The 26,115-nt window shown below is 44.3% G+C and overlaps 1 protein-coding gene across 2 annotated transcripts; it reads right to left on the bottom strand.

Annotated features, from left to right (window-relative positions):
- Positions 1-930: 930 nt before the first annotated feature.
- zbtb7a (zinc finger and BTB domain containing 7a) lies at positions 931-24,027 on the bottom strand. 2 transcript variants are annotated; one of them, XM_069522246.1, is made up of 4 exons: positions 23,870-24,027; positions 13,361-13,924; positions 11,582-12,468; positions 931-9,158 (listed from the first exon to the last, which is right to left on the bottom strand). In XM_069522246.1, exons 2-4 carry the CDS (start codon positions 13,844-13,846, stop codon positions 8,723-8,725), a joined length of 1,809 nt encoding a protein of 602 aa, XP_069378347.1. In that variant the 5' UTR covers positions 13,847-13,924; positions 23,870-24,027; the 3' UTR covers positions 931-8,722. The 2 variants fall into 2 exon arrangements, with proteins under 2 accessions (XP_069378347.1, XP_069378348.1); XM_069522247.1 differs by lacking the exon at positions 23,870-24,027 and adding an exon at positions 22,652-22,810.
- Positions 24,028-26,115: the final 2,088 nt, after the last annotated feature.

Below are 26,115 nucleotides of genomic sequence, written 5' to 3'. Positions count from 1 at the left end.
CAAGAAAAACACAAAAGTAACAACATTTTCATAGAAATAATGAGCATGTGAGTGTGCTACACCCATGATGAAAACATACATAGACGCAGTGATACTAGATACAACATGCAAGACACATACATGTGTCATGCTGCATCCCTGAAAGCACACTGCTCAAGGAGTGGGCTTAAGTCGACTTAACTGCTATTAGTGGAGCATTATAAAATGTGTGTGTGTGTGTGTGTGTGTGTGTGTGCAGCCAGGGCCCGAGGACTGCAGCAATGTGTGGGCTGTTGGGGTGGGGTTAATGAGCTGTTCTATGACCTCTGTCACCCCACAGGATCGCCTCAGGGAGACAGACGAGGAAAAACAAGAAGACAGGGTGACAACGAGCCAGTGGTTGCAGTCTGCCGCTGGACTTCTGGGACAGATTTAAAATAGTACTGGTGGCTTCTCCGCCACAGATATATGCTAGCACAAAGCTTTAGCCCCTGAGTGAGTAAACGTCCTTTGGCACTACACTGCAATGTTATTGATGTATGTGAGCCCAGTCTGTACTGTACTGTGGTGATGCGATATTTGTATTACGTGGTTTGAATGTAAGTACGGCTGCATGTGTGTCCACAATGATGCACCAAAGTGAGTGAGTGAAAAAAATGAATGCAAGGAAAAAAGAGAGAGACACAGAAGTGATGTGAGGCAGCACTTGATGATCACTGCAAATGATCATAACAGTGATAATACTGCCACCTTCTGGTTGATGTAGAGAACTGACTTGTTCTTACTGGTTGCATTACATTCAGCACATGAACACAAATTGTTGTTGTCTGTCCTTGCCTCTCTGTTGTGGTAAAGTAAATGCTTCTGTGTAATGACAACAAAACCGCATGTCAACATGTTAAGATGCTACATTAGTTTAGTAAAAAAAAAGAGACGAAATTATCAACAAAAAACTTTGGAACCATTGTTTTTAATAGAAAGATTTATATTCTTTAAACCAGACAACCAGATGCCAGACATTTTTGGATATATTAAAAAAAGAAGAACAGAAAACAAAAATGACACAAAAATGGAATTATATGGTTTAGACTGTGTGGATTTAGTGGTCTCATATACAATTTTTTTCGTCACCAAGAAAGTGCAAATTCTCAAAAAAAAAGAGAAAAAGAAATCACCCATATTTTTCCCCCTGCAGCTATCAACAGATATGGACCGACAGACTGCAATGCTGAAAAAAATAAAACATACTTTGTGATGAGAAAGGGATTATTTAAAAAGTAAATCCACACTGAATCACGTCAGAGAAAACGGCTGCTGTTGAAAAGCTGGATGATGTTTTACTTTTGCCAAGCTCGTGCCAATTAGTGAATTCACCGCAGGTATTCTGCTCTTTGATGCACTGGTCAGGATACACTGAGAGGGAGGTGGTCAGATGTCCAGCAGAGCTACGGTTTCTGCTTCATGTGACTCTGTGTGCATTTACAATTGAACTTTCAGATATGAGGACTGGGACGTATTCCACCATTTTCAAATGTACATCAGGAAAAAAAACCTCTGTAAAGAATTATCATAATCATCACAGTTACAAATCAATCTATTATAAATAGTAGCCTATTTCTGTCTCTCCCAAGTTAAACCATTTACTGAACTATAGATTTATTGTATGTTTATTATGATCAATATTATTCTTTCCACTCTACTGCAACAATCTTGATTTGAATTAGATGTCAAGGCCAAAAAACTAATTGTCTGCTCTGATTTGCAAAAGTCCATGATTTGGCCATTTCATCCATTTCATGTAAGTTCCACATGGATACCAGATCCAGCCTTTAACTGCACAGAGAGGGCGTTATTGCAGACAAAGAGATTCTGCAGTGGATACAACACTGCATGTTTAACATTCAGCACAGCTAGCCTTCTCAGAAAGCTTTGCAACTCTTATACAGGTTTCTTTTCAAGAAAAGGAGTCTCCCAAATGAGCTCGAATGACCTTTACCCCCCCCCAACAAGATCTGAGATAGTAAGCAGAGAGCAGGTATGGGGGGGAGATTCATCGCCCCCCCCCCACCACACTACCATTGTGTGACTATGCAACAGCTGCATATGGTGGTCGAACAGAGATGTGTTTGTTTATGTTCAGATGAGGTGGTAGCTCAAACCACCTTCGATCCAGATAGCAAATATTCAAGTTTTTTTCTTTTTTTCTTTTCCATAATCATATTATTTTTTTGCATTTAAATAATCATCTGCACTGAGAAGACAAAACAAACAAACAAATAAACAACAGGATCAACAACATAATAACAATAGTGATAATCTTAAAATAAAAGCACACAAAATTCAGGATGGCCTTTCGCAAAGTGCTTTTTGTTACAATCGCAGAAGCTGAAAAAGGCAGTTGGATAGCAGTACGCCAGGGGCCTTTCGAACTGTCCGTCAGTCTCTTAGTAGTGGGATAGTGAGCGCAGACAGACGGACTGAAACAGCCGACTGTCAAAATGTCGTCTCCAGCTCTCATCTGTTACACCTGCCTGAAGTTATGGAATGTATCTTAAAAATTGGATTTAGGTGACTGAAAACTGAAACTGCAAGTGTTCCTCCAGACCTTATCCAGTCCCCTTCCTCTCCCGCTGATTCCCCTGCTGAGGGTGTGCGATCTTTGATTGAAGGCCAGTCGGCAGCAGAGATGGAGACTCCGAGTCCACAGAGAGGAGGAGCGATGGGAGAAGAAAGTGAGAAAACATACAGCGCTCCGCAACTGTGCTTTTCCAAACCCAACTCCTTTCAGAAAAAACGTTACGGCCTGACTTTTAAGACTAAATCTCCAGAAGCTTCTTTCTTCCAACAAACCCCTGGATCAATATTACATGTATATGTGTGTGTGTGTGTGTGTGTGTGTGTATGTATGTATATATATATATGTGTGTGAGTGTGTGTGTGTGTGTGTACATGTATACATCTAACTTTTAACAATGAGGGAAGTGTTCCTGTGTTAATCTTCCTGGGATGGATCATGTTAAATATTGGTATGAAGAAGAAAGGCAAAGACGGAGAGGATTGATGAGACACAACCACAAACTGAGCGGAGATTGAAACCGATGCATAGCAGTGTATTTTCCACCTGAGAAGAACTTACATAGAGACAAAAGAGATCAGCAACATTCTCCTTGTTGCAGTTCTCCAATGTGGTGACCTATTATAATTCACATCACACTGTGGCCATACAATTCCTACCAGCTTAGAGGAGCGACGCTGAACCATAGCTCAACAAATAGTCAATCACCTGGGCTTTCTAACCTCATCCCTGAAAACAACATCCAGCCTTCCCCTACCACCCGTATTTAATCCTCCTCCTCCCCGTACACCAAACCTCTGAATCCCTCCAGACTGAGAGAGACTCCAAGTGCAAACTGTCCCCACTTGGCTGAGAGCAGCCAACAGACAGCAGCCAGCCTCTGAAGGACCCAGGGCTGTCTGTGTAAGTGCCAGAGCCACGCTGCGCATGGTGCCGTACTGCATATGCTGCACTCAGCTTGGTGTGCATGGAGAGCCTGATGGAAAACACAGAGAAATCAGGTGTTGCGGCAGAGTGACGAAGCAAAGCCAACAAGTCCCACTTCTGCCGTCATCGCAGCTCGCTGTAATAACAGTCATCCCGTCCTGCTTCTGTTTGATTATTTACAGTTATCATTGTTATCACATCATTGTTGGTCGTCTTTGTTTTATGGCCTTCTCAGATAGATTCACCAAAAGTCTTTGATAGCAACAAAGGAAAAACAAAAACATGAAGGTCAAATTGAAAACACCTCTGAGACTGTCTCGGCATAGCCTGTCAGTGACCTTGGTCTGGGGCTGAGGCTGGGGACGCACCAGTTCTGGAGCCATATGTGCTGATGGAGACCCAGCTCTGATCTATCGGCTAGGACTTTGTTATTAATAAATTCAAATTTAAACAACAAAATTATCAATTTCAAAACCAATCAAATCAGCTTTTAAACTTTTGGTCTTAAGATATGGACAGAAAAAAAAGATGAAAGAAAAGGAGAAGGTGTGAGTTTTATCGGTCCCTGCCCACTTAAGGCACACTGAGGCTCATGTTGTCACATAGTTAACCTGGTGGGAGTGAGCCTCAGCCCCACACTGCACAATATCACTGTGTGGAATAAGAAAAAAAAAAGAAGCTTAGTGCTGCTCAGGCAAGGCCACAAATACCCAGTCTGCTTCAATTAGAGAACATTAGACTTCAATTCAACCTTTTCAAAAAGTGAAACTAAAATCATCCATTTTAGTGATGATCAAATTAACAGTGTTTAACAAAAGTTTTAATCATAATTTTATCATTTCACTGAACATAAAACAAATAAAAATCCCATCTCTAAAGTTGAACACAAGTTGGAATCAATATTGCCCCACACGCTACATCTCAGCCATCAGATCAGGAGAAACTCAAATGTCTTGAATGTTTTCAAAAGGCTTTGCTACTGTTTAAGTGCCTAAATGTTATATATTTGGAATATATTTAAATACAAAGAGCAAATATGATTTGCTGCTTTCCCACCATTTCTATTTTCCATCAAAAGCTACATCCAGAATCTCTTTTCAAGAGACTTCAGGTTCAACAATAAAACTTTTAATCCAACATTAGATTTGTAGCTTTAAAATGTCCAATGACTTGAATGCAAGCCATTTTTTTCCTTTGGTATTTGTAGTTGTTGGACGTCTGTGTACTTCTTTAATATACTGTACATGATTATTTCTATGGAGGGGGTTGGATGGACTTTTTATGAGACCATTGAGTGAGTTCACCACGCAGCTCCGTGCTCATGGAAACTCGCAGGCCTCTCTGAGGTCTCCTGCCCTTCTCCCATAAGCAGGACAAGGACATTTAACATTAGTGCAAACTTTTGCTCTCCCAGCTAAAGCACCATTTCCAGTGCTATCAGGCTTTATATCCATAACCCCACCCATGCACCCATTTACCCCACCCTCCTGGCACAGCAACAAAAAACCTCTTCCCACCCCCCATACACACACTCACACACTCAAACACATACGCCCACTCACTTACACACACAGCCATGTAAAATTGTTAGAAAAAAAACAGCTGTAGCACGACACGTTACTTTAAGAAAAAACAAGTGTAGACAGAAAAAAAACTATACATCCTTAAACCTCTGATTCTATGTCCACATACAAAGAGCGAGAGAAAGTGAACTCAAGTAAATGTCTGCGTGATTCCGCACAACTCTCTGCATATGCATTCAAGGAGAGGGCATCTGTGTGTGGCTTAGTCAGGGAGGCCCAGTCTGAATAAATTATAGACATACTTTCAATATTTCTAGTCTATAGAGACTAAGATCGAGGGCAAAAAGCTTTGGTTAATCAACAAACAACATAAGACATTTGGGGGAAATATGAAAGTCCAACAGAACATGTGTTTAAGATGGCTCACAGGTCTTAACAGGTAAAAAAAATCTGCCACATCAAATGGTTTTAAGGAGTGCATGGCGAGTACCACTATACATGAAGACCACAAAGCAGGTCGATATACCCAGGTTGCATTGGTCTGCCTGTGGGAGCCAAACTGTGCAATAATAAACCCTGTCTTTGTCATAACAGAGAAGCAAAAATAGAAACTCAAACTGCGAAGTCCTCGCCAACCCCTGACAATGACCAACAAGAGTAAACGAAGAGTTGTGCAAATGTGCACCGAGAGAGCTGTGAAGTAAACAAGCAACACTGTCCAATGAGTTGTTTTACAATATGGTATTTTTTTGCTTGTGTGGTACCGTGGACCTATTATCACTGTGGTTCCTCGGAGAACATGTGTAGTTATGAGAGGAGCTGGTGAACAGATGGGGTAGACACGAAGTTTGTTTATCCAAGCTTGTCCTGAGACCCTCCAGCCTGCCAGCCAGCATTGCATGCTTGTGCACATACGCGCACACACACACACACACACACACACACACACACACACACACACACACACACTCTCTCACTCACACACACACGCGCACACACACTCTCTATCTCTCACACACACACACACGCAGCGTACACTTTCTTTTTCGTCTGTCTCCTCCTTCCATCCCCCTTTCTTAACATTAAGACATAAACACCACTCACTAGATTTCTTTTTGACAACTAACTTCAAGTGCAATCAGTCACATGGGTTAATTTAGTAATTTTTTTAAGTCACAATACTCAACATTTTTGTAGCTGAAACCTGTCTGGCTTCTCTTTCTGAGATCTGATTTAGCATAATTAAGGTTAAATTTTTTTATTTTTCTTGGCAGCTTGTCATCAAAAACTGAAAAGAACCGGCGAAGGAGCTCGACTTCAACCCCATGGACAGAAGAAAGGACTTATCTCATTTGCAACTGGTTTGTTTCTGAAGTACCCGTTTTGTTGACAAAAGTGCCCTCCTCAGTAACAAAGTGCATTCATGACCTGCCTCTTTCCAATTAAGGTGCAAAAGGGGACTGGTAGTTGAACTACAGCACGACTATGTAAGTTCTAGGGGGAGGCTCAAAAACCCACATGCATGTTCTCCAAAGGCTCAGTGTGTTGGCTTGGGAAATAACGTTGGGCTTGGAGAACAAAAACGCAGCTAGAGATTTTAAAATGGACAAATCCAGAGTCACTGACAATATCTAACAGATATGTCAGCTCTGGTGCTTTCCCCTTCTCTGCAGGATACCTGCACTCAGCAAGTGTGTGTGTGAGGCAGAGAAAGTGCATTGGGGCTGGCAGCTCAGGGTGCATGTTTGAACAGGCTGTGGCTGACTCACACAGTGATGATGTGGCCAGAGGGACCCTGGCTGCCACGCACACACACACATGCACACAAACACACGTACATGTAAACACCATCGCACACTAAACTGCCAGCACCAGGCGTCCTACCCACAGCAACACCAGACTCTAATATAATAATATCCCCTCCAGGCTGGTTCGGGGGCATTAGAGGACTACAGAGGGAGAGCGAGGGAGAGAAAAGGCCTGATTTGATCCCCTCCTGCCTGGAAACGTGGCTGAGCTGGGGGAGATTATTTTTTGGAATGCAACAGACATTGTGAGATCCCCCTCCCCTTCCCTTGTTCCCCTCCCCCCATCAACCAGCTGCAGCTGCGCTCCTATTTGGCCTCCCAACTTGGACAGGTATTTATTGCTCTCTTCATCATACAGGTTGCCTCACGGTTGTGTGGTCCCTCGGGCAAAAGAATTGGAATAAGCATGATACATAAACCTGCTCTCGCTCCTTCCCTGACACCAGCCCACTTCCTTTAAATATACCCCTCTCTCTCTCTCTCTCTCTCTCACTCGGTTGGATATCTTTAGTAAAGCTGTGCAAACATAGAAAAAAAAAAAAAGGTGCTCATCTATTTCTTCTTCTTCGTATTCTTTGTCACTCTCTCACTTGGGCTCCCTGCCATTTCTTTTAACCTGCGGTTGGTTAAATGCTACCCGCGCCTTGTCACACAAGGACAGATTCCGAAAAACTGCAGTTAACACATTCATTCGTTCGACCTCCTCATCCTTTGGGCAGGAACTATACATGTCAAGTGATTAGGACAAATAGGTGACTTATGTTTTGTTTTGTTTCATCAAACATTCATACAGTTTTTTTTTTCGTTCACCCGCAAGCTTCACTCTTTGAGAAATATGACATCAAGCCTAAGAGGAAAAAACCCGATCGGTAAGTACACCTCAGCATTAAGAAGGGACCAATGTCATATTTACCACCTGCTGTATATACATGTATACAATTATAAAGTGTCAAGTACCCGAAGCAGTCAACAAAAAGGAACAACGACAAAAAAAATTAAGACAAAATCAAAAGGGAAAACAGAAATGCTGAAATTGCAGAATTGTGAGGAATAAGAGGCCATGTAGTCAAGCCAACAGACACATTGACGATGGTAGTGCTTTAAAAACACAATCCCTCCACCCCTCATTTTCCCTAGTCCTGCAATTGATGAGCCCCCATTAACGTGGATTCGACTCAAGGTGAATTTGTTTTTCAATAAGACAAACCTTAGATTCTTAAAATGCATTTCATAGAGTAAGTAACACTTCAATCAAACCCTCGTCTGATTCTTTCTGGAACATTTAGAGAGAGAAAACTGTTGCATCAAAACTGTGGTGAGTTTTCCTTGCATATGCCATATTGTGGCAATGTTGTTTCTATGGTAACTGTACATTTCAGACCTGCAAAAGAATAGAAAAAGAGTTGTTTTCACCGGGAGGATTTGTCCTCGCTTCACCCGTACAGCAGCCAGAAGGTGCTTGACAGACACCTTGCTTAGAGCTTGAAGGCTGTGAGGACAAAACCAATAAAAATCTAAATCAACTGCATAGTTGTTCAGAGTTTCTTCGTATCTATTATACATTTGCCTAAGCCCATATGCCAATGTATAAAAACCCTAATATTATAAAGAAGAAAATGGCCCAGAAAGGGGACGTCATGGGTGTATGATGTGAAGCGTTCTTTGCTCTTTAACAGATACACTGACTCAAGTGCTTGCAAGTCTACTCTTTTCTAAAGTAAAAGGAGAAAGAAATATAAAGATTAGATTTTTGTGACACCCTGATTTGGTTTATAGAGGAATAGTTAGTTGTTAAATTGTTTTTTTTAAGTTTGTCTTTGCGTGTTTTTTCTCCTCTGTTCACTGGCCTGTCTCACAGGCAGTGCAGAGTGACTATGGTATCCAGCAGTGTCCTTGATGCCCCAGCAGTCTCAGGGCCCAGCCTCCCCAGCCAACTCCTGCAGCTGAGGACTGTGTGCATGAGCTCCAGCTACCCCCCCCATCTCCGCCGCTGAGGCTGCCTCTGAACGCCGCCGTCCCCTGATGGTAAGAGGTGCAGGCCCTGTGTCTGAGCTGGTGCTCAGCAGACCCAACGGGGACTCAAGATGCCCTGGCTCCCGCATCCGAGGCTTTCGACCTCGACGAGAGGGGATGCCGTTGCAGCCGTCCTTCTTGAGGTGGCGGTGCAGGTGATCGGAGCGCACAAAAGTCTTAAAGCAGCTTGAGCACTGATAGGGACGCAGGCCTGTGTGTACACGCATGTGGTTCTTCAGGTCGTAGTTGTGAGCAAAGGCGGCTCCACATTGCGTACACAGGTAAGGCTTCTCTCCTGTATGCTTCCTCATATGAACCTTGAGCTTGTCCTGCCTGAGAGGGAGAGAAACAAATAAAATAAGAATCACAGAGTTTTTAAAATTTAAATCAACTAGAGGATTGGCTCACATCTAACTGAAATCACTCAGGACACAAAGTTGGCTTCAAGTTCTCATTCTAGTGTAAGCTACTAACCAGGCTCCAAAAATACGTATTTAACTCAATATAGATTATTAATTTTCACATGTACCCATGTCATCTTAAAATACTGTGAGTGGTTTTATTTTCTATATAGATATTTTTCATCCAGTAGATTTCTGCAAGGGCAGCCTGACCAATTAATCTACATCTATACAAATAATACATCCTGATGAGCAATTTAGCTTCATATTAGAAATAATGTCTGTTCATATTAACAGACCTGAAAGTACATATCATAACAATTTACATACACTGAGCACATGTTTGCTGGTGTTAACAGGAAGCAGATTGTCTACTCTACAGTTGGTTACTTAGTTACAGGAAATACTATTAAAAGAGAAATAGCAACGATGCAAAGTAAAAGCAGGGTTTTTTCTTTTTCGATGAGTTGGAACTTTTACTGACAGTAAGCAACATTTTGCATTCACTGCTGGTAGTCATTTCCAAACATCTCAGTTTTTTGCAGGTATATTCTACAATTCTCCTTGGAGATTTCAAAGTAAAAGGTGACTCGCCATGTTTCCAAACTTCTCTGCTTTAGGCATGACAAATTCTACACAGCAGGTGTAAACATTGCAACAATGATGCATTTCAAAACTAGAATAGAAAATTACATTTGACTGTCCTCTACAGCTGAACACAACTTGACACAGCACTGAAATATATAAAGTGGGGTCCAAAGGCCTCCTGACCGCCACTTGAATGTAGTAACTTGTCTGTAACATCTCGTCAGTTTTGCAGCCTAGATGTACCTCCACAAGCCATATTTTGGTTGAATTTTGAATAATACTTTTGTGTCACTTACTTCCCAATAATTTATGAGTTCTACAACAATTACCCAAACACCAAACAATGAATGAGTTGTCTGCTAAACTTTATCAGGCTGCCTTGGTCTTTATCTGACTCTTGTCCCTCCCTCCCCCCCTTTAGCCCTTACTATCTCTCTAGCTCCCGAGCTCTTAAATCGTCTAACCCTTCTGCATCCAGGGCAGAGGGCTTCTAAATAAACAAGCGTGGTTACAACAACTCCATTTGAACATACAAAGACACACAAATACACCGTCCATGTAATTGGATTAGCTGTCATTCAAGCAAGCAAACAAATAAACCCACTGCACCCTTTAAGGTCGAAACGAACTATGTCCCAAATACAGAACTTAACAAAGAAATGTGTATATAGGGAAACACACGCACGCACGCACGCACGCACGCACGCACGCACGCACGCACGCACGCACGCACACACGCACACACACACACACACACACACACACACACACACACACACACACACACACACACACACACACAGAGGCTGGAGCCATGGAACAAAGTGGCACACTGACAGAGGTGAATTATTTAAAGGACAGGAGTGATTTATTACCATGTGAGGCACACTCTTAACCCTGATCAAACAGGATTAAGATTACAATACCCCCTTCCCACTGCCGGTCGAATTTAGCTTGAAGGTAAATTCAAACTGGTCTTCCCTACCCCGTCATGCCAGCTGAGGTTCTGGGTATTACTAGCCCACTGCATTTATTTCCAACACGAGTCTGCTGATTATTTCATTACAGAATGATTTCAAGGAAGAGACACGTCTACTGAATACAGGGAAACCGAGTGCAAGTCCAGTTCCTTAGACTGGCCACATTTATGCGAGCGGCACATGGCAGCTTTCATTAGAGAGGTAAAGGAGTGACAGAGAGAGAGAGAGAGAGAGGAGGGGGTGGTGTAACTACTCTGCCGTGGGCAATAATCAACATAACCAGAGATCAAAAGTTCAAATTACTGCATTGGAGCACATAACCGTAGCACCACTAAGGGCCTGTGATCCCCCTCTGTATCAGAGCACAGCACTTTATAGCAACCATCCACTAGATAACACTGCCATGGCACAGCCTTCTTTTATAGGACCCCTATGCTGAAATTCCAGGACTTTGCTATGAAGGCTGCCATAATAAAACAGACCTTTATAACCACATGACCCCCCTCTCAGAGCTGGGATATGCTGCACGCCATTCGGATTAGCATTTAGCTACAATGTGACATTGTAATAACACCTGGGTAGGACTCAAGTCAGTCCACGGTCAAGGTAAACATTTAGATTTACAAACTGCATTGCCTGCTTAATACGAAGCTAAGTTGGTTAATGCTAATACTCCTGCTCTTGGCTTTGTGGCGTTTCCCCACTGCTGGGCAGTTTGTCTATGGTGCCAAGTCCAAGACTATTAGTACATGTGACATCGGGCAGTCACTTCCTTAATTAGGCTTACCTGGTAAAGCGCACTTTGCAGATGGCGCATTCATAGGGTTTCTCTCCCGTGTGCGTTCGGATATGGCGGGGTAGCTTGCCTGCTCCTTGAATGACCTTGGAGCATATGGGGCACTTCTGGAAGGCCTTAGAGCGCATCTTCCTCTCTCCTCCACCTCCTCCACCCCCGCTGCCTCTCTCTCCAACAACCCGCTCTCCTCCTCTGTCTTGGCCAGTACTGCCCCGTGATAACCAGAGCGGCGGCACACCCTCTGTCACAGCAGCAGAAGCTGTATCCTCATGCTGTGTGCTGTTAAAATAATTCAAGTAAAATTCCATGTCTGGGTCGTCCCCATCTCCTAGGTCATCCCCGGTCGTTGCGCGCTCCTTTTGCCTCTCGATGGAGTCCATCATCTGCTGCAGGAGGGCACTGGCTGAGCCCCTCTCCCTCTCCCTCTCCCTCGCTTCCCTACCACTTTCCTCCACTTCGGTCTCCTGCCCCAGCCTCGAGTCAGGTGGGAGGTAGAAGTGCCCATTCTGGGATGGGGGGTAGTAAGACGACCCCAGGCTCGCTCCATTCCCCTGCACTGGCTCCCCGTCCTCATCTTCCTCTTCATCCTCGTCTTCTTCTTCTGGCTCCTGTGTTGGGGCCTGGGCAAATGCGAGGGCCAGGGGGGAGAGGTACTCACCGGGGCCACCAGGAGCCCCGTTGCTGGGGCCATTGCCATGGTTAAAGTGCAGGTGTGTAGGCAGGTCCCTGAGCTCTGGCGTGCTGCAGCTGCTGCTCCAGTGCGCCCCTCTCTGGAAGTACTCCAGGTACTCCCGGGCCCGCACCCGGTTCCCCTGCTCCTTGCCCCCTCTGCCCTTTCCCTCCCTATTTTCATCTTCATCTCGTTGCTCATTGCCCGCCTAGTGAGACACAAGATGGGAAACAAAGAAAGTGAGTGAGAGAAAAATTGAATTGTGTGCAAGGAAAAAGAGACAAAAGTACAATAGCAAAGCACAGTTGTTAAAAAGTAAAACATTAACATGACAGGAAAGACCTAAATTTACAAATGTAACGACTGTCAGCATGAGAAGATCGCAATTTGGGTAAACTGGATGTACACGCAGGGGCTAAGTATGCTTGGGGGCACATGCATTTGCAATTAGAAAATAAAAACTAACTGGTTCAGCAATTTAACCTATTTTTTAAGTGTTAGTGTTGAAGTGTTTTTGTTTTTTTAAATTGAAGTAAACTTGTACTAAATATAGCATTAGATAATTGGAAATATGTGGCCACAAACTGCAATGTTACAGGTTGGGATTATGTAAAGCAGTAAGTATTCAGACACAACATACCACAGCTATACTTGATCATGTACAAGTGGAGCTGCTGTATGCTGTGTCTGTAGTCTGTGAAAGCACATGCTGTCCTTCCACACAAGCTATTGGCTCAGAATGAGTAAGTGTTGAACTAACCCCAGGGCTGTGGGCGTGTGGGGCATAGTGAGAGAGACTGATAAAGGCCGTGATGTAAGTTTGACTTTGCTGACTATTGAATGAAAGGATTGTTTGATGACCAGACAACCCATTCTATGAGTGGCTAAAGCAGGGAAAAGGATTTTGAATAGATTATTACAGCTTTATAATAGTAGAGTTGTGCTGTATCTTATATGGTCTGTGTTTTGCTATTCAACACTTGTAGGTTGGGTTGCTTTTCGAGTTACTTTTCCAACTCAAAAAGGCAGAGCAGTTAAATTCTCATTTCAAAATGTAACTTCAAATTCAACACACTTATAGTTCAATAATGATCTTGTACCGGCGGGGAGAGCACTTTGGTGTCCAGCAGGTGAGTACAGACGTCCTGGACAGGTGAAATTTCCAGGAGGCGAGCAGCGGCAAGGATGTCCGCCACACTGCTGTGGCTGACTGTCAATGTGGCTGTGTAGGCAAAGTCCAGCAATGCTCCCAGGGCCTCCGCTGGCACAAATTCGATGTTGTAGATGTTCTGTTGATCGGCAGCGGCACCTGAAGTGAAGAGCTTGTGGAAGTATGAGCTGCAAGAGGCCAGGACGGAGCGGTGAGCAGGAAACTCCTGATCCTGAGTGACCAGGAGCACGTCGCACAGCAGGCCGCTGAGCCGCTGCTTGTTCAGGCTGCCCAGGATGTCGGCGCTGTGCTCGGGGAAAGGGATCCCCACGGGGCCTTCCTCCGCCTCTCCTGCCCCTCCTCGCCCTCCTCCGCCCCCGCCGCTTGCTGTCCCCCTGAGCTGCCTTCCGCCCCTCCCACCGGCTCCTGACGACATCTTCCACCAGCCTGCCGCCGAGCCGCCTAGCACAGCCCCCACCCGTGTATCCGTCCTGCCGTCTGTCCGTCTGCCTGTCTGAGGGGGGAGATAGTTTGGATAGAGGAATTGGATGGAGGAAAAAGAGAAAGAGAGAAAGGAAAACTTTTTAAAATAACATCATGACATTATTTGAGTGGATATGGGTCTTTATCACAGCAGACATTTTGACATGTGACAGTAGGAAAAGTACTGGTGTTCATGATGACATCAACAATGTTCTATTCAATAGTCACAGTTATTAACTTCATTATTTACCCCTGTGCTTTTCCTACTGTCACATGTCAAAAGTTCTGCAGCAGAAAGACAGAGAGTAACATTGATCCATTTATTCCCCATAGTGAGGTATATACACCAAAATTCTTCAGACTCAAGCATACTAGATTATACATTATCTCTTGACACAGATTTGCATGTTAATTTAAAAAATCTGTTGATGAGGGACAAGATCTTCTTGTTTCCATTTTTAGTTTGACCAATCACATTTAAGCAGGCTTCGGTTGTCTGCAGGTCTGTGCAGAGCGCAAAAGAGGTGTAACATATTGACCAAAAAGCATCGGTTATCAGCTTTTTAATATATCTGCATTCATTTGCAGAGAGCGGTGAAAAGAGATTGGCCAAAATGTCATCTGGACCTAAAGCTTGGAGACAGTATGGCTATAGAGTTTGTGTCTCGTGTGGAGAAATGTTTGACTTGTTGGACTGGAAACAGTGTATGGCAAACGGAAAACTTGGCCCGGATACCTGCTACCCCCTGAGGTAACGTCACCAGACGATAACAAATAGGCTCCAAAAATTGGTACACATGTTACTAAAAATTTATGAAATTTAAAAAAACGTAAGAATAAGGGGTTAGTTCATAACAGTTCATAACATACAGGGAGTCTGCAATGTAAACACAAATACACTCTACTACAAAGTTGGGTCGTATAAGGTTACGTAGCGATTAGCATGGGTTTGGCAATTAGCATGTTTATAGACTATGTGACATCTGTCAGTCAGTCTGTTGAAACTAAACAGTAAACAGTATAGACCTCTTACACAGCAGCCATTGTGACATGAAATAGGAAGTAAACACAGGTGTTCCTAATGACATTAAGGGGGTTCTGTTCTATTTAGGTACAGAGCGTTAATGTGCTTACAATGGTGACAATTCAATTACAATTCACATTTGTCTTAAAGTAAACTGTGCACTGACATGTACAGTCTCTGCCATAAACGCAAGCTGATTCCCTCCAAAAAGTCATCTTTATACATTAATATCTTAGCAATGCAAAAACTTCTCTTCTGATTGTTCACACTGTTGACAGCCTCTGTGATTATGTGTTTTTTTATCTAGGCCACCAATATCAACATTCCTCAGTGATGTGTTTTTATCCACACAAAAAAGTAATAATTAATGTTAGGTGGTCCTGATCTGAACTCCACAGTGAATGCTTTACATTTGCTACATATGTTGAATGACAAATAAATCTGTTTTGAAAGCAATAGCTCACATAAGAAGCAAAAATATTAAAGCACCCAAACCGACAATTTAAACATTCCACTCACTTTCACTGGACCCCAAAACACTGAGTGCGTATCCATCTGCTTACAATTCATTTAAAGCAAATCTACTGGCACAACAGGGTGTTTACACATAGAGTACAACATTGTACAACACCACAAGTGTGACAATGTGCAATCATTTAGTTTCTAATGGCACGGAATAAAGAGTGAAATATGGCCAGGCTTGTTGCTGGCTACAACACCATGAGTGTGTGAAAAACTAAGTGAAAGAAGGTTATGTATTTATGTGAGTGTGCAGGTGGCTGGGTGCATGTTTCCTTACATGCCTACTTCTATGGGTGTGTGTGCATGCACCCGTGCAAGGAACCAAGTAGGAGGTCATGGAGGACAGATAGGCAGAGGGTAGTGGGGATCAGAGTGCATGCTGGGAGCTGGGCTGTGCAGCTTGTGCACTCTGTGTTAGTCGAGAGCCAGGGAGGGAAGAGAGAGAGGTGGAGGAAAAGAGGGGAGGGAGCAAGTGAGGGAGGGGGGCTGCCAGAGCAGACCCTGTGGAAAAACTCCACGGGAGGAGGAAGAGGACACGCAACAAGCTGCGAGGGAACAGTATTAAAAAGGGAGGTTGTCAATCCGGTCTGAGCTGGTTACCCCACCCTGTACTGTGTGCCAAGTTTCAGGAAAGGCTGTCCCCTCGCTCACGTGTGGGGGGAGATTAAAATCATTGACTGAAGCCTGCGCAGTCGAAGGGGAGTTTGGCCATCCTCGATTTCTCTATCAACACACTCACACACAGGCAAATACCATGGCATCACAGAGACATCAAGAATGCGTGACATTCACATACACATAACTCAAAACATATAGGACATCGCCGCCTCCAACCCTCCTCCCCCCTTCTCCCCCCTTCTCCATCTGCCAGGAAGGCACAGCAGGGGGGTGAGGTTAAGGGTGGAGATGGGGATGATGATGGTTGAGGATGTGTTCAGTTTGCTGCTCTGTACATGAGCAGTTCATTCAAATGACATTCCTTCAGACCAGCCCTCCTGGTATGTTTGTGCACTACACCAGACAATCAAACCTGCTCAACCTGGCTGCCTGTCCTCTTCCACACCGGCTCACCTGCGTTCACCTCTCCTTTTTTCTCCACTGTTATTTTATGTTCTCCCTTGTTAAAAGCAACGCCTATCTGTTTCCACACCTTGAGATCTGGTGACATTCGTGTTAGGTAAAGACCTCTGCAGAGAAGCAGGCCAGTGCAAAGAGCCGATGTTTGTTCCAATTTATCATGATCACCTAAATGGGTCAATAATTATTCTTAATTCAGGCAAAGCGTCAAAAAGGCAAAAGGATTATTCAACTCAAAGTTTGAACATTCAAACAAAACAGGTAATATCTAAAACAACATTTTTGTTTAACTAAGGGTAAAAAAATCATGCTCCTTGCTGTACGTCTCCCTTAATTCAATTCTATTTTGATGGGAAGCTGACCACAAAGCCACTGCAAACACTCAGACATGGCATGAGCAAATTTTATTATCTAACTTCTCATCTGAATATGCTGAGAGAGAGGAGGGCAAAGACAAAGAGGTATGGCACAGGGGGGAGAGAGAGCTGAGTGCATTGGAGATGGCAGAAAGAGTGAGAGAAAGGGCAACCGCACGGCTGTCGGTCACGTCCTTCACAGGTGGAAACAGATCTCTGAGCCCATCCAGACCCGAGCCAGCCTCCTCTTCACACACAGACACACACACAGCACCTGCACCAGACCGGGCATTGTTGCAAGCTTGTGTATTGCGTTATCCTTGGGACATACACAGCTGACCCTGGGTCACGGCTTTGTGAGGTAAAGACGCTGAGCAGAGAGGAGATAAAACACACACACACACACACACACACGCACACAAACTTGATTCAGTGCCAACGAAGCATGGAGGGACTGCTCTGTATGCAGGAGTCACCTGTCCCCAAATAACCCACAAAGAGCACTAAGAAAGAGGAAACAGTGCAACAAACCTGATCCTGACACCTCCTCATGGCTTGAAACATTCCTTATCACTAATTCATGCCTATGGGTGACAAGGCCCGCAGCCCAGCACAAAGCAGCGCAGTAACTGTCTGTTTCCCTGCAGGCGCTCCACTTCCAGGGAAAGGGCCCTCTCTCACTGACTGGTCCTCGAGCACCCACGCCTGCTTTGCAAGTCAAACAGCCAGTCTAATGCAGGATCCACCCATCCCATCCTCGCCCTGATCACCTCCATTTCTTCTGTAAGGTCCCTCTAGCCCTTCCATTATATCTACACCCAGCAAGGACAGATATCAAAATTACGTTTCAGGGACGAAACAACCGTCATCCTGTCTGCTGTTTTTTCAGTTGACTGTGCTGTGCATGTGTTCTTAATATCTATGCCAAGTTGGTCACACCCAATTTGCTTGTCATTCACAGTTAAACACGTTTACACCAGGCCGTGGTTGCAACTAGTAAAAGCAGTTTTATTTTGCCCGATGTGTATCATCTATGGAAAGCCTGCAGAATTTCCACTCTCAAAGTAGCTGTCTTTGGCTGACACATACCAGTCATTCCTAAATACAAAGGAACAAACTGTTAACCCTGTGCAACCTCAGATGTTTCTTAGATAAATTGTTTACTGGCATTTTTTAACAACAGTGACCATCATTTAAGGTTTCACCAAACTCAAGTAATGCATCAAGTAAAGAAAATAGAGAAAATATTAAAATCCGCAATTTCAGTTGGTACTGCACAGAGCCTTTTGGTTCAACTCGACTGAATTTGAATACAAATCATCCCCTTTTTTCTTCTTATCATTCCAAACTTTCAGTTACTAGTTTCATGCAAAAAGTGTTTGAATCATAAAATCTGCAACTTTCAAAAGGAGAAATAGAACAAACACAAAAGAATCACTGATCCCTTGACCCATAAATGTTAATGGAGCACAGATGAGCCACCTTTCAGCACTGAAATAGAGAGCACTTGTTCATTTTATAACAACACAATGTGACATGTTCGTGCAATTCTATCATATGTTACTTCTACTCAGGTGAAGGATTTATGTTTTCAGTTGCTCACTTAATATTAGGGAAATTCATATATGTCAACCACAACTGTTATTACTATTTAAGTAAGGCCAGAACTAAAAACAACTGTAAAGTTTTTATATGAGACAGCAGGTTGAAGGATGTGGTTGGCACTTTGCTCATGTCTGCACTTCCCTGCCCCTATCTCTATCATTTCTCTTTTTCCTATCATGGCCTTGTTTCACTGACTATCTCAACTGGCTTCTATGACAAGCCAGTCCAGACCTATATCCCTGCTACAAGCAAATCACTTCTCTTAAGTCAAAAACGTACAAAGTTGGATCCGAGAGGATATTGCAAGATAACAAGAATGGGGAGGGGGTAGTGGTTCCTAAGAAACGTGGATTTTGAACAAGTGCCATGGCCAAGTGACTCACTACTGCCAATTGTAAAAAGGAAACCTGATTGGTCGTATTGGGAGCGGAGCAGGAAGAGGGCAAGTGACTGATAAAACTGAAGTTTGGAGGGCTGGTCTAGGCCTGGCAGCTTTCACTAGAAACTAACCAGGAAGTGCTGGCAAAGCACAGACACAAAGCCAGTGAAAAGGTAGTGGGCGAGGCAGGGCGTTTAACTCACAAGCTCACTCATAACTCCTGAGTGTATGGTGGCCTAGGAATCTGGATCAGATGTCAATGATAAACTCAAGAGATCTCATTCAGTTACCTGGTGTAACCTGCTTCAGTGAGAGGTGACCGCCCATTAGTTGAGCAAAGTTTAATGTGAGGAAGGTGACAGGGGGTTTTATGATGTTCTTATAAACGTCTGACGTTTTACATGCGAGATAGCAAAGGAACTGGAAAGTGAAATCTATTGCTATTCTCCTGTTCTACATGTGCCTGTAGTTTGTTTTCTCTTCAGTCAGACCCACTGTATACCCACAGGTAAATAAAAATAGTGCAGAGACAGCTGCCAATTACTACTATTTCAAAACTTGCTGTTTTTACATTGTTCAACACCAGAAAGGTGGTAATTAAATTATAAGGTCATTTTTAAGTCCATAGTTTTTCAATTTCTTTCTATTATTTGTTCCTCTGTAGAAAATGAAGCCAAAATCCTTATTACCTCCACCAAGGAGTTAGTGTTTTTGTCCTTGTTGTTTGAGCTGACTGTAGGTGGAGGTATACACTCTATGAGTGCAATTCTATAGTTACAACAATATGAGTTCAATTTCACTTCGTGAAAAGGTACAACAAATACACTTAAAGCAGAGCTTGAGACAACATTCAGGCAACAAAAATAGATTCAAAAATAAGGCTGATCATTTTAAATACGGTACAATTTCTCATGGTTTGCACTGTACAGTTGTTTCCATTTTTGCAGTCACTGCGTGTGGAGACAAACCAGTGCAGTGACATTATCAAGTGAATTCATTCATTAATTTCATAATTTTAAGCACAACCTATAACTCATATATAATTTAGATCACTCTATACGTCTGTCTTTTGGTGGATAGTTCCCTGTGAAGTCACATTCTAACAGATGTTTTGGGACAGTAGTTGCAGTGCAATACAAGCATCCATCATCTGAGTTACATTTAGCTTTAGTGACATGCTCTGACACAGCCATGCTGCCAACCAGTAAGGGCACCAAAACCATCACATGGCTTCAGAGACAGCGCTACACCCCCAATGCGGTGGTGTCCAGCAAAACCCAGGCTGGCACATTGGTCAGTCCAAAGGCCCGACGTGCCGTGGCTGCGCCACTATGTGCATGCGCAGCCCAGCAGGGAAGGAGGACTTCCTGCGAGTCTGTGGCGAGCGTGTAACAGAACCCGCTCTGTTATCAGATGACCAGCTCTCTGCTTGCTCGCTCTCTCTGTCCCTACTGTCTGACCCTCTCTTTCTCTCTTCCTCTCATCTGTCGCTCTCATCTCATCATTGCTCCATCTCTGACTTAGACTCTGCACAGAACCCACCCCACACCACCCACTTCCCCTTTCCACTGCTGAGGAGGCAAAGCAGCACGGACCCACCCACCCTGCTGTGTCTCGCCATCCATTAATGCAACCCACCCATCTTCTCTTCTGTTTCATCCTGAACCGATTCACTACATCAACATGCAGACAGTGTCATATTGGTCACATATCTGCCTCCTCCCATCAGTTAGCCTTTCTGCTAAATTAAACAAAGGGTTTCTGTAATACACCCCTTATTATCAATATAATAATAACTCATTCTGTTGACAAAAGCCTGCCCCTTCAACTAATTCATGTTTTTACAGAATATTTAAATGTAAAAACCCTCACCCAAAGACATCATCTAACTACAAAAGTTGGACAATTCTAGTTTCACCCCCACCCTGAAAAACATCCCAGCCTCTTACTCTCCCACTCTAATTTGATCAGGTTGTGTTGGCCTCTCCATAATAAATGTCCCAGAAGAGAACAGAAGAAGCCCCTTTACTCCCCCTAGACTTCAGCACAACAACAGTAAAACAACAGAGAGGGGTCTGTCTGTCTAGTCAGGCTGGAAGCTGTGGTATACTGAGCAGCTGACCAGGGGAACCAAACATTACAGGGAAGCGGAGCTGCATTTACAGAGGAAGAGGCCGATCAAAGTATTTAAACTGTGGATAAATGTGACAAACACGGCAGCAGAGAAATGATGGTGTGAAGTACAGATTACTTAACTTCGTTATCCTTCCATATGGCCAACAATACATAATCTCACCACATCAAAACAACTATGAAAAAACAGAATGACTACTACATGTAGTATATTGTATGCAGCCAGCGTTTCACTCTAAAATAAAACCTCAAACTGCCACGGCGACATCACGCAACCTGTCTTCACAGTCTGTCTGAACCTGCTAGTTTCAGGCCATAGTGGTGCAGGCACAAACATACAGGAATATCAAACTGTATTCAGCCTCACCGCCAAATTGATGGGTGGTGTCTTGGACCTGCCCACAGCCACTGAAGTCCCCTGCAATTCCCCTGGAGTCTATTGTTGGTAACACAGATGCACACACATGCTTGCACACAAGCACACACTCACATACACAAACACATATGGCGTCCTAGTTTAACCTCTTGCTGATATTCACTTGAACCAATCATACTGTTCTCCCATAGTGGTACCTAGTAAATAGCAAAGAGGGTAGCATCAGGACAACTTTTACTGTCACTAATATTTTCTGACACTGAACTTAATAAAAAAATGTCATCAGCGTTGTCTGCTGCTGCTTTCTGAGACGCATTCCTAACACTTTCCCAGCACTTGGGCGTCTTCGTGTTCGCTGCCCTTCTTGTACCCTCTCCTTGCCCACACATTTAAAAGAACGGGTTCAGCGAGTATGCAAAGCTAAAAATTATGCATCTAGTTATCGAGCAAGGCAGCTGGGGTTGCTGTGAAGTCTTTAAAACCACGAGCCACAAGCAGTCAGGACATGACAGGCAAGATTAGAATCTGCTCTTAACAAGATGCTGGTGAGGAAAGGGGGGTGGGGGTAGTGGACTGGGAGAAAAAGATGTCATGAGATTGACCGTGGTGTGAGTAGCAGAAGAAAAACTGATATGAAACAACAAACAGACACACATGTTTCCTGCGTGAGGTGCACACAGTAACAAGAGCTTAAGTTATATTTCAATATTGCATGAATTTAACTGAAACAGCTTACCCTTCCAGGGAAATAGTTGTCACAAGATGTGTCACATATTCTCCCCTTCGACAGGAAGACATGTCACTGACTGAGGTTTCTCAAATAAACTCAATGCCCCACCTGTGCTCCTGTACTGTCAGCTATTAGCGTGCAGTTGTTTCTGTGGAATTACTTTAACACCCTAAGTGCCGATGCAGGGAGTGCAACTGTCTTCGTCTTTTCAGTCCACAAATTAAATTAATAGAATGGAAACAACACTGATGCATCATGAGATTGCAAGCTCATAGTTAAAAAGTTAGCGTGATAAAAACTTAGAGACAATAACTATTCTCCTGAGGAGTCTTTGCAGCACCTTACACTCAGCCCTGACCTATTTGCCGTATTCACAGCTTTAACTGCAAGTGGGTCAAGAACTCTGAACTTTATCTAGACCCATCTCTTTCACACTCTCCTTCACACACAGCACGTTATGGTCTTTATTTCCTTTGCTCGTTTCTCCTGTCAGCCACAGTCTAAAGACACAGTGCGTGAGTGTGTGTGTGTGTGTAGATGTATTTGGTGTGCTTACCAAATAGGCAGAAAATGTGTCCCGGGCCCTATATGACTCCCCTGCCTGTCGCCCAGCTCTGCTGCCTCCGTCTCTGGGCAGGGCTGCAGCTCTACCAGACAGGAAACTTGCGAGTGGCCCTAGTCATACAGGCAAGCCCTTGCCTGATCCCACACAAACAGACACTTACCACCACCCCCCTCACCACCCCCCTCACAACCACCTCCACCCCACCCACCCCCTCTATTTTCAGCCCACAACTCTGCTCCGCATCCCCTTCTCTCATTGGCCTGACAGCTGCTCATTCACCACACCTCCTCGTCAGGATAGGCTGGCGGCTGTTCCCTTTCCTGGATGGCCGAGGGCAAGGCACTCTGGGATGTAGAGTTCTCAAACCCCATATGACTCGTTTTGTAGCCCCTGCTGTGGACTACGAGTCCCAGTGCTCCATGCCCTCACCACCCCCACTATCTCCAAGCCTGCTCTAACGTAAGCACTCAGGGCTGAATTATACACTACTGTATGTTGCTAGCAGGCTGCCAGGTATTAAAGTACAGACCAGCCATCAAAACAGGGCCAAGCTTCGTATGAGGAAAAAAGAAAACATTTCAACCTCAACTGTCACAGCAGTAAGCAAACATCAGAGGTGAATTCATTCACAAGCTCATGACAGAGTGACATTTCAGACACACTTACAACTCCTGACCTAAATTATGAGTTACTGCTCTTCCAAACAGACTAATGCCACCACGACATGCCCAACGGACACAGTACACAACTTGCCCCTGCACCAAGCATTTCAATTGCCGCTGTCCGAAAAAGTTTTTTGCGATTGCTTATGTCAAGTCCAGTAGAATTATTTTTGGTTTCTCCTTCTGCTCATTCAGTGCCCCCCACCCTCTCTCGAGAGCCCCCCTCCTCCTCCACCTCCTCTAAGTGCTTCCACCTGCCTGAAAAGTTAATGCCTTGAACACATCCTATAAACTTTACCTCAAGATCCCTCAGAGGTAAAGAGCAGTGCAGAGGAAGTACTTTAGAAGGATAAAAAAAAAAGAGGAACCTTGACTGGGGACTACTGCTGCGACCCACCTCTCCTCATCGGCCAACCCCTCCACCCTGCTCTCCTTTCTGTCCCCCTCCCTCATTCCTCCCTCTCTCCTCTCCTCCTCTGCCCTGCTCCCCTCTGGTCGACAGGCCCAGGGCAGACAGCGGGGGGATGGCAGGGTGCCTTTAGCTCACCTGCGATGGCCGTGGTGGTGCTTATTGTGGGTTAGCTCAGCCCTCTCCTCTCCTCCTCTCCGGAGCTCTCTCTCTCTCCCTCTCACTGTTGTGCAGCTTAAAGCCCCGTATGCGCTAACCAAGCAGCAGCAGATCAACTCAATTCCCTTCCTGGTTTCTGGAGGGCAAAGAGGTCCCTCCCTTTCTCTCTCTCTCTCCCCTAACTCTCCCTCCCTCTCTCTTAAAGAAACAGCACTCGTCCTCCGTCCCCTCTCCCTCCTCCCCCTGTGAAGCAAAAGTTAAGCAGAAATATCTTTGCGCTCAAAAGTGGACAGTTATTAAAGTCATAAACTCAAACAGAGATAACACAAATCATTAACCCTTACCTTTCCACTGTGTGGTTCCACAGTGGATGTTAGCCTGTGTCTCCCTCTGTGGACACTCAAAAGCATGTTTTAAGGTTAAACTGAGTTGTAACGCATGTCTTTTCTCACATGCCACATCTCCCAGTATTGCTTTCCTTGTCTATGTGAGTCGAGTCGCACCCATCCATCCCATTGCCTGAGGTCATGGTGTCCCATCCCAAAAGCAAGCCATGGCACATTCCAGCACAAACAGTAGGGGCTGCCAGCAACCCCCTTGATACTCAGTGTGGCTCAGCCCAGTCTCTGTACATAAGGCTGCCAAGCTCCAACAGGTAAGGCATCAAAGAAGACGTTACTAAGCTGAAAAGTGTCTCCACGGTGGGGAATGGCAAGTTCCCATGTGTAAATCTAAAGCTCATGCGCTTGATGTTGCGCCACTTCCAGCCTCCCACTGCACGCCCCCACGGTGAGCGCAAGCCAGCCATTGTGGCATGGAGTGGGATGGAGCAGAAGATGTAATCGATGATTCTGTTGCACCATTTACAATCTCAACGCGCCTCTGAATGCACCTTAATGCACACACAAGAAAATTGACTTTACACAGTGTTTCTACCTGTAAATAGTTGGTTTCAGCCAGTCTCACAGGTGTGTCCCACGATGCAGCGGGGGCTTAACACTGGCTTGACTCTGCTCTGATAACCTTGCAGGGGGAATCATGGAGTAAGGAAGAGGCAGTGGCACAACCTCTGTGTAGAGGGCACTGTTCAGCTCTGTCTCTGTGCATATGAGGGTTAAAGCTTCAACACTACAAAAAGTGCACGTCAATTGCAGTGTATGGACATTTGTTGCCATCTCCTGCTATAATCTGCGATGCTAAGTGAAGAGGATGCAGGTGGATAAGTTGTAGCCAGAGTGAAATGAAAACAGCAGGATATGCACTTCCACACAAATACATAATATTTACACAAGTTGCCTACTACTCAGTTTTGCTTTAATTACCCACAGTGAAAATGAGCTGTTGTAAGCCCATGGCAGTCTGAGGTGATGTCAGACATTTTTATAGCAGTGTCGCCCTTCAGTCCAATATAATAGAGTCCAGACACCCCACATCAGATCTGTGTTTGTCATTGCACGTTGCAATACATGGGGTTGATCTAATCTTTAAGAAAGAAGCAGTTGCAAAAGTATTTTAGAAGTTTTAGCTTTAGCAACTAGCAAGGGCTGAATGCTAGCTAGTAGGCCCACATGTAAATTTCAGGCTGTGGGCCTAACGGACACTGAACTAGGGTTCAGGAGTTAGCAGGATAGCTGAGACCAACTTCTGTGAGGTGACGTCGAGTTTAATTATTCTAAGATGAAGACTATTCTATTTATTTTATTAGTGAGAAAGACAAACAGTTTATTTGTAACGTTAAGACTCGTTCTTCCTTTGCAGGTGTAAGTTTGTTTACCTGTTAAGTAGCGGCAGCAGAACACAACACACACTCGACACGGAAACAACTCGACGCGCCGGTGACGTTACCTAGCTTAAGAGTTAAAAACATATGTTTTGATTTGTGATGAAACGTTCACTTACCCTCCATAAGTTGATGTTAACTCAAAGTTGAACTCGTGCTTCATCTCTGAATCACGGTGCACTGTGGTTACTGACAGTTAGTGACGAGCACGCGGGTTCAGTCAAGCCCAGGAGCTGTCGCCATGGTTACTTGCACTTTACGCAACGATGGGGATTTTTAGCGGACACCTGTCAACCAATCAGAAGCCAGAACCACTCCATATGCACGAGGCAACATCTGGAGGATGAAGAGTCGTTCAGCTGGCCATGTATGAAAATATTCATACCAATACAAATGATAGTAATACTTTTAATCAACTTAAGTGTAAAAAAAAAAAAAAAAAGTC

Source organism: Paralichthys olivaceus, chromosome 3, assembly GCF_024713975.1.
Source record: "Paralichthys olivaceus isolate ysfri-2021 chromosome 3, ASM2471397v2, whole genome shotgun sequence".
Lineage (NCBI taxonomy): Eukaryota > Metazoa > Chordata > Actinopteri > Pleuronectiformes > Paralichthyidae > Paralichthys > Paralichthys olivaceus.
The sequence above is the reverse complement of the archived record's forward strand: the minus strand, read 5'-3'. Positions and strand labels throughout refer to the sequence as shown.